The sequence below is a fragment of the Setaria italica genome, chromosome II, assembly GCF_000263155.2.
Source record: "Setaria italica strain Yugu1 chromosome II, Setaria_italica_v2.0, whole genome shotgun sequence".
NCBI lineage: Eukaryota > Viridiplantae > Streptophyta > Magnoliopsida > Poales > Poaceae > Setaria > Setaria italica.
Window position 1 is genome coordinate 14,416,415 of NC_028451.1, and position 10,953 is coordinate 14,427,367.

At 43.3% G+C, this 10,953-nt stretch overlaps 1 protein-coding gene across 1 annotated transcript in view; it reads left to right on the top strand.

The window, feature by feature from the left end:
* Positions 1 to 1,381, top strand: part of LOC101766564 (lecithin-cholesterol acyltransferase-like 1) — a 51,434-nt gene extending 50,053 nt beyond the window's left edge. Inside the window, exon 5 of the mRNA XM_012844166.3 lies at positions 188 to 1,381. Within this exon, the coding sequence (XP_012699620.2) occupies positions 188 to 1,076 (889 nt within the window). The 3' untranslated portion in view covers positions 1,077 to 1,381. The remainder of the gene's footprint in view (positions 1 to 187) is intronic.
* The last annotated feature ends 9,572 nt before the right edge of the window (positions 1,382 to 10,953 follow it).

The window sequence follows — 10,953 nt, forward strand, 5'->3', positions numbered from 1 at the left end:
GAAACCAGCTCATGATCCTGCGCACTCAAGAATGTTGGATCTTAGATGCATTCAAGACGCACTAAACGCATAAAACAATGGTGTGCCTTGTTTTCTATAAAATGGGGCAGGGCGGATGCCTGTCAGCTCTAAAAAAAAATTCATGACGCACACTGCGCTAATGACACCTTTTTTGCAAGCTCTGCAGGAAACAGTGCGTCGATTACGTCAGAGAAGGCCTGGAAAGAGTCGGATATCGCGACGGAGATACCCTGTTTGGAGCTCCTTACGACTGGCGCTACGCTCCTCCAGTGCCTGGCCAGCAATCTCAGGTCTATTCACGCTACTTTAGACAGTTGAAGTCGCTCGTCGAGACCGCGAGCAAGAAACATCACAAGAAGGTCATCATCTTTGGGCATAGCTACGGAGGAATGGTTGTACTCGACTTCGTCAGGAACACTCCGCTGGCGTGGAGAAACGAGTACATCAAGCACCTTATCCTGGTAGCGCCTGTACTCTCTCTGGGCATCCTAATTCAGGCACAGATCATTGCCTTTGGTCCAAATATGAAATTCGTCGGAGCTACCCAGTCATCTTTGAGAACGATGTGGAGGAGTTTCGAAACTGGCATCGTGGATCTGCCATCTCCGAAAGTATTCGGGCACATGCCACTTGTGATCACCGAGCAACGAAACTACTCTGCATATGACATGGAGGATTTCCTTGTCGCCATCGGTTTCGGCGACAGTGTTGAGCCTTTCAGACGGCGGATGGTCCCGAAGATGAGGTACTTCAAGGTACCCATGGTGCCTGTAACATGCATCAATGGAGTGGGCATTAGGACGGCAAAGCAACTCGTGTACTGGAAGAGTGACTACGACAGGTCCCCAGAAATAGCGTATGGAGATGGAGATGGGACTGTCAATTTGATTAGTATGTTGACATTTGACAAAGAGATGAGACGGCAGCCAGCACAAAAGAAGCAATTCAAGTCCGTTAAGATTCATGGGGCGGAACACTGTGGGCTTATTACGGAGGAATGGGCGGTAAAGAGAGTCGTTCAAGAATTTTTGGAAGCAAATCGAATTTCTTCATAGGCTCACCCGGGTGCTACTATGTGCTTTAAGTATGATATCTTGTGAACTTGTGTGTGGATGGATTCCACCATTGGCCTGTGTAGTCGTCATTCTATTAATAAATAAGAATTGCACGGGCAGGGTAAGTGTTGCAGAACAAGCTGACAATACCAAGTTCTTGGAACATAGAGAAGGTCCGTGTTACAGGCAATGTAACCTAGTTATTCAGTACACTAACGGAGAGCACAGGATGTTCTGCATTTCATTTGTGCCCTCTTCTGGTTGCACGTAATTTGTGTACATAAAAGAAAACTTCGAAGACAAAACTTGCGCATTTAGGTTACATCACCAAGACCTCCCCCACACCTACCTTGTATTCTTGTTAGACAATCGAAAACAAATGTTAAAATAAATGAAAATTGTACAAAGCTCTTGTACCAAATGAGTTGAACCAATGTGTAGCCAGCATTACTGATTCGGAAGCTCAGAAGTTCAGAACCACTGCTTACAAACATCAAACATGCATATTCGGCAACACAAAATCACTGGTGATTTCTTATCTGACGGCGCTTCAACTGTTCCTGGGAGAGCAAGACTTGACGTGGCACAACAATTCTGTAATCGTCTGCGACTTCACAGTTCTAGAATTGTAGCATCAGTGATGTTTAGCCATTGTGACTGACCTACTGTACTCAACACAATGTGGCGCGCAAGATATACATCTTGAAGGTCTAATCATCTCGAAAAGCATTTCAGCAACCTCACGTTCGATTTAATTAAGAGGTGGCATATGTACATATATACATACAAAGCAGGGCAACAATCTTTTGCAATTAGAAACAAGATCACGTCGAAACCTTCTGAGTTTCTTCCTAGAGACCGCACTCACTGGAATCCGCTGCTCACAACTAAACACGTAGTTGTAGTGCGGCGGTACGTGTGATCTCCACGCAAGAGCAGCAAACTTTCCCTGAGGCCTAGCACGTCCAAGTATGACATCTTGCACAGAAAACTTTGGAGCTGCGCTATCACCATTGGCAGAGGCAGTCTGATAGCCCTTGACAATTACAAAGTATCCAGGAGATACTCTATTCACGGTTGGAAGAAATATTGGTCTGGACAGAGCCCAAGGATCGACCGGATTTAGACAAGAAATAAAACGATTTCTCTGCCTGAACTCTCGGTAGGTTGCAAGGGCAAGGCTCCAGGTACCAATATCAAAACTTGATCTCAGCATCCCACCGAAGATGGTTGCACCCATGAAGCACCCACTCATCTCCCTGGCCATTTCCATGGTTACCGACGCGAGCTTCGGGTGTGTTAGGAATAAATCATGCTATTGGTGTGTCCATATGTGCGGTCGAGTCTGTGCGCGGGTGCCGGTGCGGTGGTGCGGCACGAGCGCACGTGCATGCACGTTAATTAGCTGCGGCACTGGTTAGTTGGGTCGTTGTTTGAGTCCTAGGTATAGGCGCAGGGTGCATGCAAGTTTGTTGCGCGGCCGGTGTTGGATAGATTGAGTTTGTTATTCTGTTAGTCAGTTAGCGAGTAGGAAGGTCGGATGAGGAGGTGCATTCGGGAAGCCGGACGTGGAGGTTAGCTCCTGGCAAGTCCGTAGCCTATATGTAGCCCCTGAGCTCCTCTATATTGTTTTGCCAAGTCCAGTGAATAAAGCTCGCCAAGATACAGGCCGGTTCGTGGCCGCGGCGTTCGTCGCCATTGTTGCTCTGAGTTCATGCTCGAGTTGAGTTCCTGAGAGCGAGAGAGATAGAGAGTTCCTGGGCAAAGTCAACATTTGGTATTCAGAGCTAAGGTGATCGAAGATGTCGTCGCTCGAGCCAAAGAAGCCGCGCAGCGACCTTGGCGATGACGACGGCTCTAGCAGCTCATCGCGTCCGGTCGTGGTGGCGAACGCTGTCACTATCGAGTTGCTGCTGCTGACTGCGTGGAGTCCGCGAGCGTGCAATGTCTCTTGAAGGAGCTCGAGAATGTCGCGTTCCGCGATGGGGAGTCTGTCGACGACTTCGTGATGCACATCAACGGGCTTGTCGCCAGCCTGCGCGAACTTGGCGAGGCGATGGAGGACAACCGTGTGGTCCGATGAAGATGAAGCAGGTTGCCATGACGATCGAGATGTTTACGGACTTCGACACGACGTCCGTGGAGGAGGTCATCGGCTGGCTGCGCGTAGCGGAGGATGCCGACGTTGAAGAAGTTGCGGACGGCGTTGGGCGGCTGTACCTCACCGAGGAGCACTGGGAAGCGCGTCGCCGTCAGCGCCGTGGCAAAGAGCGGGCGAGTGGTGATGCGGCGCGGCATGGCAGCAACAAGAAGGTAGGTGGCCGTGACGACGGCCATGACGAGGAATGCGACGGTGCAAGCACAGTCTCGTGGTCGAGCAGGCGGTTGGAGCACCGCAACCGAGGAAAAGGCTTCAACTACGGCAAGCATGGGCACATCACGAGGGACTACCCTGAGTCGAGGAAGGAAAGGGCCTTCTTTGCCAACATCGACGCCGACGAGCCAACACTCCTGTAGGTTGGGCGTTAGGGGGTATCATGGTTTAGGGGGTGATTGTTAGGAATAAACCACACTATTGGTGTGTCCATGCGTGCGGTCGAGTCTGTGCGCGGGTGCCGGCGTGGTGGTGCGACACGAGCACACGTGCATGCAGGTTAATTAGCTGCGTCACTGGTTAGTTGGGTCATTGTTTGAGTCCTAGGTACAAGCGCAGGGTGCATGCAAGTTTGTTGCGCGGCCGGTGTTGGATAGATTGAGTTTGTTAGTCTGTTAGTCAGTTAGCGAGCAGGAAGGTTGGACGAGGAGTTGCATGTGGGAAGGCTGGACATGGAGGTTAGCTCCTGGCAAGTTCGTAGCCTATATGTAGCCCCTGAGCTCCTCTGTATTGTTTTGCCATGTCCAATGAATAAAGCTCGCCAAGATACAGGCCGGTTCACGACCGCGGCGTTCATCACCATTGTTGCTCTGAGTTCATGCGAGAGAGATAGAGAGTTCCTGGGCGAAGTCAACAGGGTGCTCCATGACCGTGTCCACATTTCCAAAGGTTCGCACCTTGAAGAAGTACCAGTAGGCCTCTTGGGTCAAGAACTGCAACCTTAGAGGTAGTGTGGTTCCGGATCTCACAATCTTGTCGGATTGACTTGTGACAATGATTTTACTGCCAGATGCGAAACGATTTTTAACAGCTGAGGAAAACCTTCGCCAGAAATCCTCACTGATATCCCTGTCCAGCTCTACAATGATCAGCACCCTGCCTCCACCTGACTCAGCTCGGTTCTTATGCTTGATCACACCGGCACCATCAGCAAGGGCTTCCATGTCTTTGCCAATAAGATCACCTCCACCAAGAAGCACAATCTGCGAGAAGTGATTACACGCCCTCTCATCGATGCAGGCATGCTCGATCAGGGTGCTCTTCCCAATATTTGCCGGGCCAACGATAGGCAGGACACCCAAATTCTCGGTGCCCTGATCCCGTGCACCTTGAAGCAGGAAGTTGATGATGCGTTCCATCTCCATCTGACAATCGAACATGCAGTTGTGTAAGAATCTGTCCTTGTAGTATAAGAGGGGAGGTGGTAAATTAGACAACTTAAAACCTTAAAACCTTAACATATGACTTCCGCTACTGTTACATCAAACTTAAACTAGATCATGCTATCAAGATATGCAACTATGGTTGATCTAGTGTGAAAACCCTCATCGCAAAATAAGTTTTGCAACCTCTAGACAATCCTAGCAAGATACTGCACTAAGAAAGTAAAGGCACACAAGTTGCAAATATGAAATGCGCAAATGTAAGAGGTGAAAATGAGGGGAAGCAAACTCTTGACACAATGATTTATCCCATGATATCAGTAGGCACTAAGCCACCACTAGTTCACGCTGTTGAAGCACTCGCACAAGAGTATTGCTTCCCGGTCACCAAGTCTCTTACTGAACACCCCTTGACTTGCCACAAAGGCTTGGCCACTAAGGCTCATGTCAAGTTCCCTGGCCACCTTGATGCCATCTTCACTAAGTAGCTTCTCCACTAAGGGGGTCTCCATGACCCCCCGCACACGGTCGTCGACGCCGCTCCACACCAAGCCGGAGGGTCGAAAACTTGTCGGTGAGCCACCAAGGCTCCAAGGCGCCGGCACACCTTGTGCAGCTGTGGTTCACTCCTAGAACCAATCACAAGGTATGCACACCTTGCATTCTCTCTTCTCTAGGCCTATCCTAGCACTAATCACTCTTCTAACCTTGTGCTACGCCTTTGATTAATCACTTATGCACTTTTGGTGGCTTGGATGTGTTATTGATGAGTCTTGATCTCTAATGGACATTTGCACACTCCAGCAACTCCAAATGACGCAAGTGGAGAGGGTATAAATAGCCCAAGGCATCAAAGAGTCGTTGCTCCAACGGCTAGTTAAATTGTGCATCAGATGTTTTGATGGTGTCAATTTGGGTAGCATCGGAACATTTGGTGCAACTAGCCGTTGGCCTCCTCGCGCCCAAGTTCTCTACTAGCGCATCAAAATTCATCCGACACCTCATCCGATGGTATCATCGGAACATCTGGTTCTGAAGGAGTTTTGGCCGAAACCTCTTTGGTACTTCACAAAGTAAATATGTTTCATTCGACGCCTCCAACTTCTAACCATCAGAACATCCTGTGCCCTAGGGTTGTCTTCGTCCCATTTACCAATTGACGTTGGATCATCTGGTGCACTTGAAGATTTTTCATGTTTTTTCCGTTATACCAATTGCTCCGATGGTTACTCCACCGTTTGCTTTGGTGGACCATCGGAACATCTGATGGTACTAATTTTTCTGAGTTGAATACCACCACTTGAGCACTAAAATACCGTCATTTGGATCTGCCTAGCGAATCCAACCATGATGACGACTTCTTCCAAGTCTGGATCCATTGATGCACAAGCCAACAGCTCATGAGGTCGGGTCACAATTGAGGATGTACAAGTTGTTGATGACAACCAGATGAATCTTCCAGCGGGCGAAAAAAAGTTCGTATCCACCTATAGTGCCAACTAGTTTTTTGCTGGAAATCGATAGCAATCGATTTGATGTTGTTTCCATGTCCATGATCATGTGTACCTACCCCTAGGGTTTGTAGGACGACATGAATATGCAAGGTTTTAATGTTGCCTCCATCAAATCCATGCAGAAACTAGGAGGCTGGGCTCTTCTTCCTTCTCCATCTCCACCCCTCCTTCCTCATTTTCTTCTTATTTTTCCTCACTTCTCTTCCCCTTCTTCCTTTTGGTTCCAATGGAGTTCTTGGCAGGAGGGGAGGCTAAAGCCCCCTAGCCCCCCTGTAGATACGACCCTCTCCATGCCAAAGTCATGTATACTACCTACCACTAGGGTTTGTTGGAAGGCATGCATATGCAATGATTTGATGTTGCCTCAGTTTTGTTATTTTCATTGGAACCAAAATTAATGAGCTGAATATGTACTGATGTGCTATCTTACCATTATTGTTTTTGTGAAATAGTATGCATATACCAGTAGAATGTAATCGTGCAGTGACAGGTGAGATGTGGAATAGTATGCATTTACTGCATCTGAATTTATTTATGCTAACCTATTCATGTTTACATACACATATAGAGCTCCATTGTGTGTCCATTAATTTCAGTTATGTGTGTCCATGAACAATTATATTGATGAGTATACAAGTGCACCAATTAGTTTTGGTCTGTTCACCTTTTGTGCATTGGTTCGTCCTTTATTTTGATCATAGAAACATAAAAAAGTAAAGATGAGATGATCTATCTCAACCCCAAAATTTGTAAAAGAATCGCATTATTATTTTTGAAAATAATAAAGAATAGTTGATCCATCTCAAGTCATAAATTAATGAGCTGAATACTAGTATGCTATTTTACCATTACTATTTTGTGAAATAGTATGCATATACTAGTATAATGTAATCGTGCAATGACAGGTGAGATGTGGAATAGTATGCATATACTACAACTGAATTTATTCATGCTAACTTATTCATGTTTATGTGCGCATACAGAGCCCCATTGACAAGTGAGATGTGGACTATAACTATGCAATGCAAGAAGGCAGATTGAGGAGAGCACATCATCCAAGCAAGTCTTGATAAGGCTGACGTAACATTTTTCAACTTGGTAAGTTTCAAAGATCAGCTTGGGTATGGTGTGCGGGACTACTACTACTACAAGAAGAGATGTGGAATTGATGTAGAAACTCTTGAGCCAATTGATTACCACAGATGTAGAGTACATGCTTGAGCACGTGGCTTCAGAAAGGAAAGTCAGGTTGTTGATCGCAAAAAACCGAGAACTAGAACGACATGTAAACATTACACCCCTGAAACGATCGAGGGAGAATGAGCCTAGTGATGATAGTGATGATGATGATAGTCTTGGCAGTGATGAATCAATTGATGCATACAAAGATTGGCTTGAAGACAAAGGCTCCGATACCGGTATATATGATGTTTGTCCTACACTATCCACATGTACTTATAATTATTGTACTATTTACTCTCATAATATTGTTGGTAACTTGTAGTTCTATGCGATGTATTCAGGGATGACACTATAAAAATATACACTAAATGGTTAAGGGAGCAAGGCCATCTGAAACAAATTAGTAATTATTTTTTCCTTTGGATTTTCTTATTTCTAATGAAAATTGTGAATCTACTAAGTACACGTGTTTTTCATTTTTTCAGTGACTTATAAAGGTAAAGATCATCCTACAGGAGTACCTGATGAGAGCAATGGTAGTAGCGCGTCGCCAGAAACACAATGGTCACCTCATGCTAGGAAAACAAAGAAGACAAAAGGTTTTAAAGCATCATCCATTTCAAAAGTTCACTCTTTAATGTATTGTTCAGCAGTAAATATAGTCTAAGCTTCTCTTATGTTATTGTAAGTAAATGGCAAGAAAGTTGGCCGTGGTAACTTGAAAGATAGCTGCAATGGAAAAGAGATTGATGTGTCGCACTCAGAAACTTAAAATCGATTTTTCTGAAAATTTGGGTGCTCCCTGTGGAGAAAATAGATGTACATTTATGGATGAAGTTGTTATATTTACAAGGATGAGGACTCCACTAATTGGAGTTACACAATGGAAAGATGTGAAGGAAGATGTCAAGAATGATATCATAGAATTTAAAATGGTATGTTAATGACCCATCTTTATTCATTTTAGTGTCATATAGCAGTAGCCAATGAATACATTTGGTGGGAATATGTCTTAGTGTTCCCTCTACTTTATTGTTCAAAAATGTTATGAATGTAGCATACATAACAAGTTCAAAATATTTTTATATGTTTTCTTTCCAACAGAATGCATGGGAGATTGAGAACATAGATGAATCGAAGAAGAAGATATGGAAGATTGCACAAGAACGCTACAAAGGATGGCGATCCACTTTGAGCGCTACATACAAGGCATACAATAGCTATGATGAGTGCATGAAGCATAAGTCTGAAGACTTAGACATTGTGGGGTGGCACTATTTAATCAAGTACTTTAGATATAAAAAGTTCAAGGTACGGACTATTTTGTTGATTTAAGAACACAAGCATCAATACAATTTTTCATTGCTAAACATTACTTGCTCACTCTGTGTAGAATATTAGCAGCCAAAACTCTTCGAATCATCAACAAAAGAAAACCAACCATTCGATGGGTTCCAAATATTTCTCTCAGTGTACTTGGGAAAAGTAAAGATTTGTTACATTATTCTCTACTTCCAATACATTAAACAATGATATATTAATGACTTAATATCAGAATCATAGAGAGATCCAGAAACTGGTGCTGAGCCAGGTGTTTTGGAACATTAGAGGACTACTCACAAGAAGCAAGGAAAATGGTCCAATGAGATGGCTGAGAGTATTTATGCAAGTACTAATTTGAGCATAAACTTGCTTCCACACTAAAAGTTTTTTTCTTTGACACAACATTACCTATATTGGTCTCATACAATTGTTTCTTGCCCTCAGCATACTGCAGCCAGGAAATTGTCTATGACAGATTCAGATGAAATAGATGAAGAAGAACTAAGAAGTATCACATCTTCAAGTGCTAAAGAAGACCTTGTTTTTCAAGAAATGTACAAGGAAACAACAGGAGCCAAATTAACCAAGCCACGTGGCCAGGGTTACATGTCTGATCCAAATAGAAACCAACTGCTTTAGGAGAGACTATTTTAGGAGAGACTTGAAGAACGAGAACGTGAGTTTCAACCAAAAGTAAAAGAATAGCTTGCAAAACAAGAAGCTTAAAAGGAAGAAGAGAAGGAACAACTTAAAGCCTCAATTAGACAAGAATTGATGCAGGAGTTTCAAACAGTGTTGGCACAGAACCATCAACAGTCATTAGTACATGATGAGGTGACCAAAAGATAAGTGCATGTTTATTTCTGTTATTTTCTTAACTTGCCTAATGATTGACAAGCAATATTACTGTTTTAAATCATAAACTTTCCATCATGTACACTAGTAACAGTTCCATATTTTGGATTATAGTCATAGTCTGAGAATTACTTAAAACTATTGGTTATGTGGTGGTTGTGTGACTGAAGAAATATAATTGGATGTGATTGACAATAGATAAATGGCTACTAATCTCTTATCTGCCCTTTTTGTTTAAATGCATAGAGTACCCCTACAACCAACAATACAACAGAAGATGAAGCAGGGGGCACTGAGGTTAACGTTGATGCAACACCAGTGCAGAGTCAAGAAACAGCAAATCAGGTATCGACATATTTCATCATGATGGTTTTGTGCATTGAATTATAGCTAACATTGTTCCAAGAAATTATAATCCAGATTGAGCCAAGAAGCATTGTCACAATAGAAAAAGGAAATGTGCCACCTAATTGCAATGCTAAATCTTCCGACATTTCAAAGAGTCTGTTCACTGACAAGAGTTCGAAAAGTGGAGCACACAAATACATTAGTACACAACAGCTGCTATCTGTTGCTAAAACGCGAAAAAAAGAAACAATAGGTAAGAACTGGAATTGTGCTTTCATAATGCCATTACCATTTTCTAGTGTCAATTCAAAGTTTGCTTCAGATTCATTCCTGTACAAGCTGTAACTCTCTCATTACACTTGAAACCATGCTTCTCCCTTCAACAGCAGGACATTCAAGCTACGACAGGGCAATAATAAGACCCAAGATTGCACTAGATGGTTTTGGGAATACAAGAAGGCATTCAATCTTCAGGTGAAGCAAAGTTAAAGATCATGAATGGTAGGAGTGATCATGATTTTACATGTGTATGAATAATATATAGGTTTTGTAGAATTTTAGAATTGGGAGTGATGGATGAAAGGACATGTTCTTACTTTCATATGTTGAATATTCTGTTGCATCATTTGTATCATGAATGCTAGGAGTGAATGATGGATTGATGTCATTAATAATATATGTATATGTATTTGCATCAATTTTTTTTTTGAAAATTCCGTTGCATTAAAGAATCAAGATCATTGCAATAACCATAGAATCAACGTTTCTAATTCGGTGTGAATTCAGTATTGCAATGACCATTGCGCATATTGCCATAATGATTAACTGATGCTACATGTGGCTATTAAAATGGTACACACCACATTGTGGTATCCTTTCAGAAAAGAGCAATGACTCTTATTGTGTTGCGATATCCTTTAAGACAATAGCAACATCTCATGATCTTGTTGCGATATCCTCTAAGCAAATAGCAATGACTCGAATGGTGTTGTGCTACCCTTTAAGCGTATATTAATGATGCTTATTTAGTTGCGATAGTCTTTAGGCATATAGCGACGACATAAATTGCGTTGCGATTGGCTTTTAGCATATAGCAACGCCTGCATATTCATTGTGAT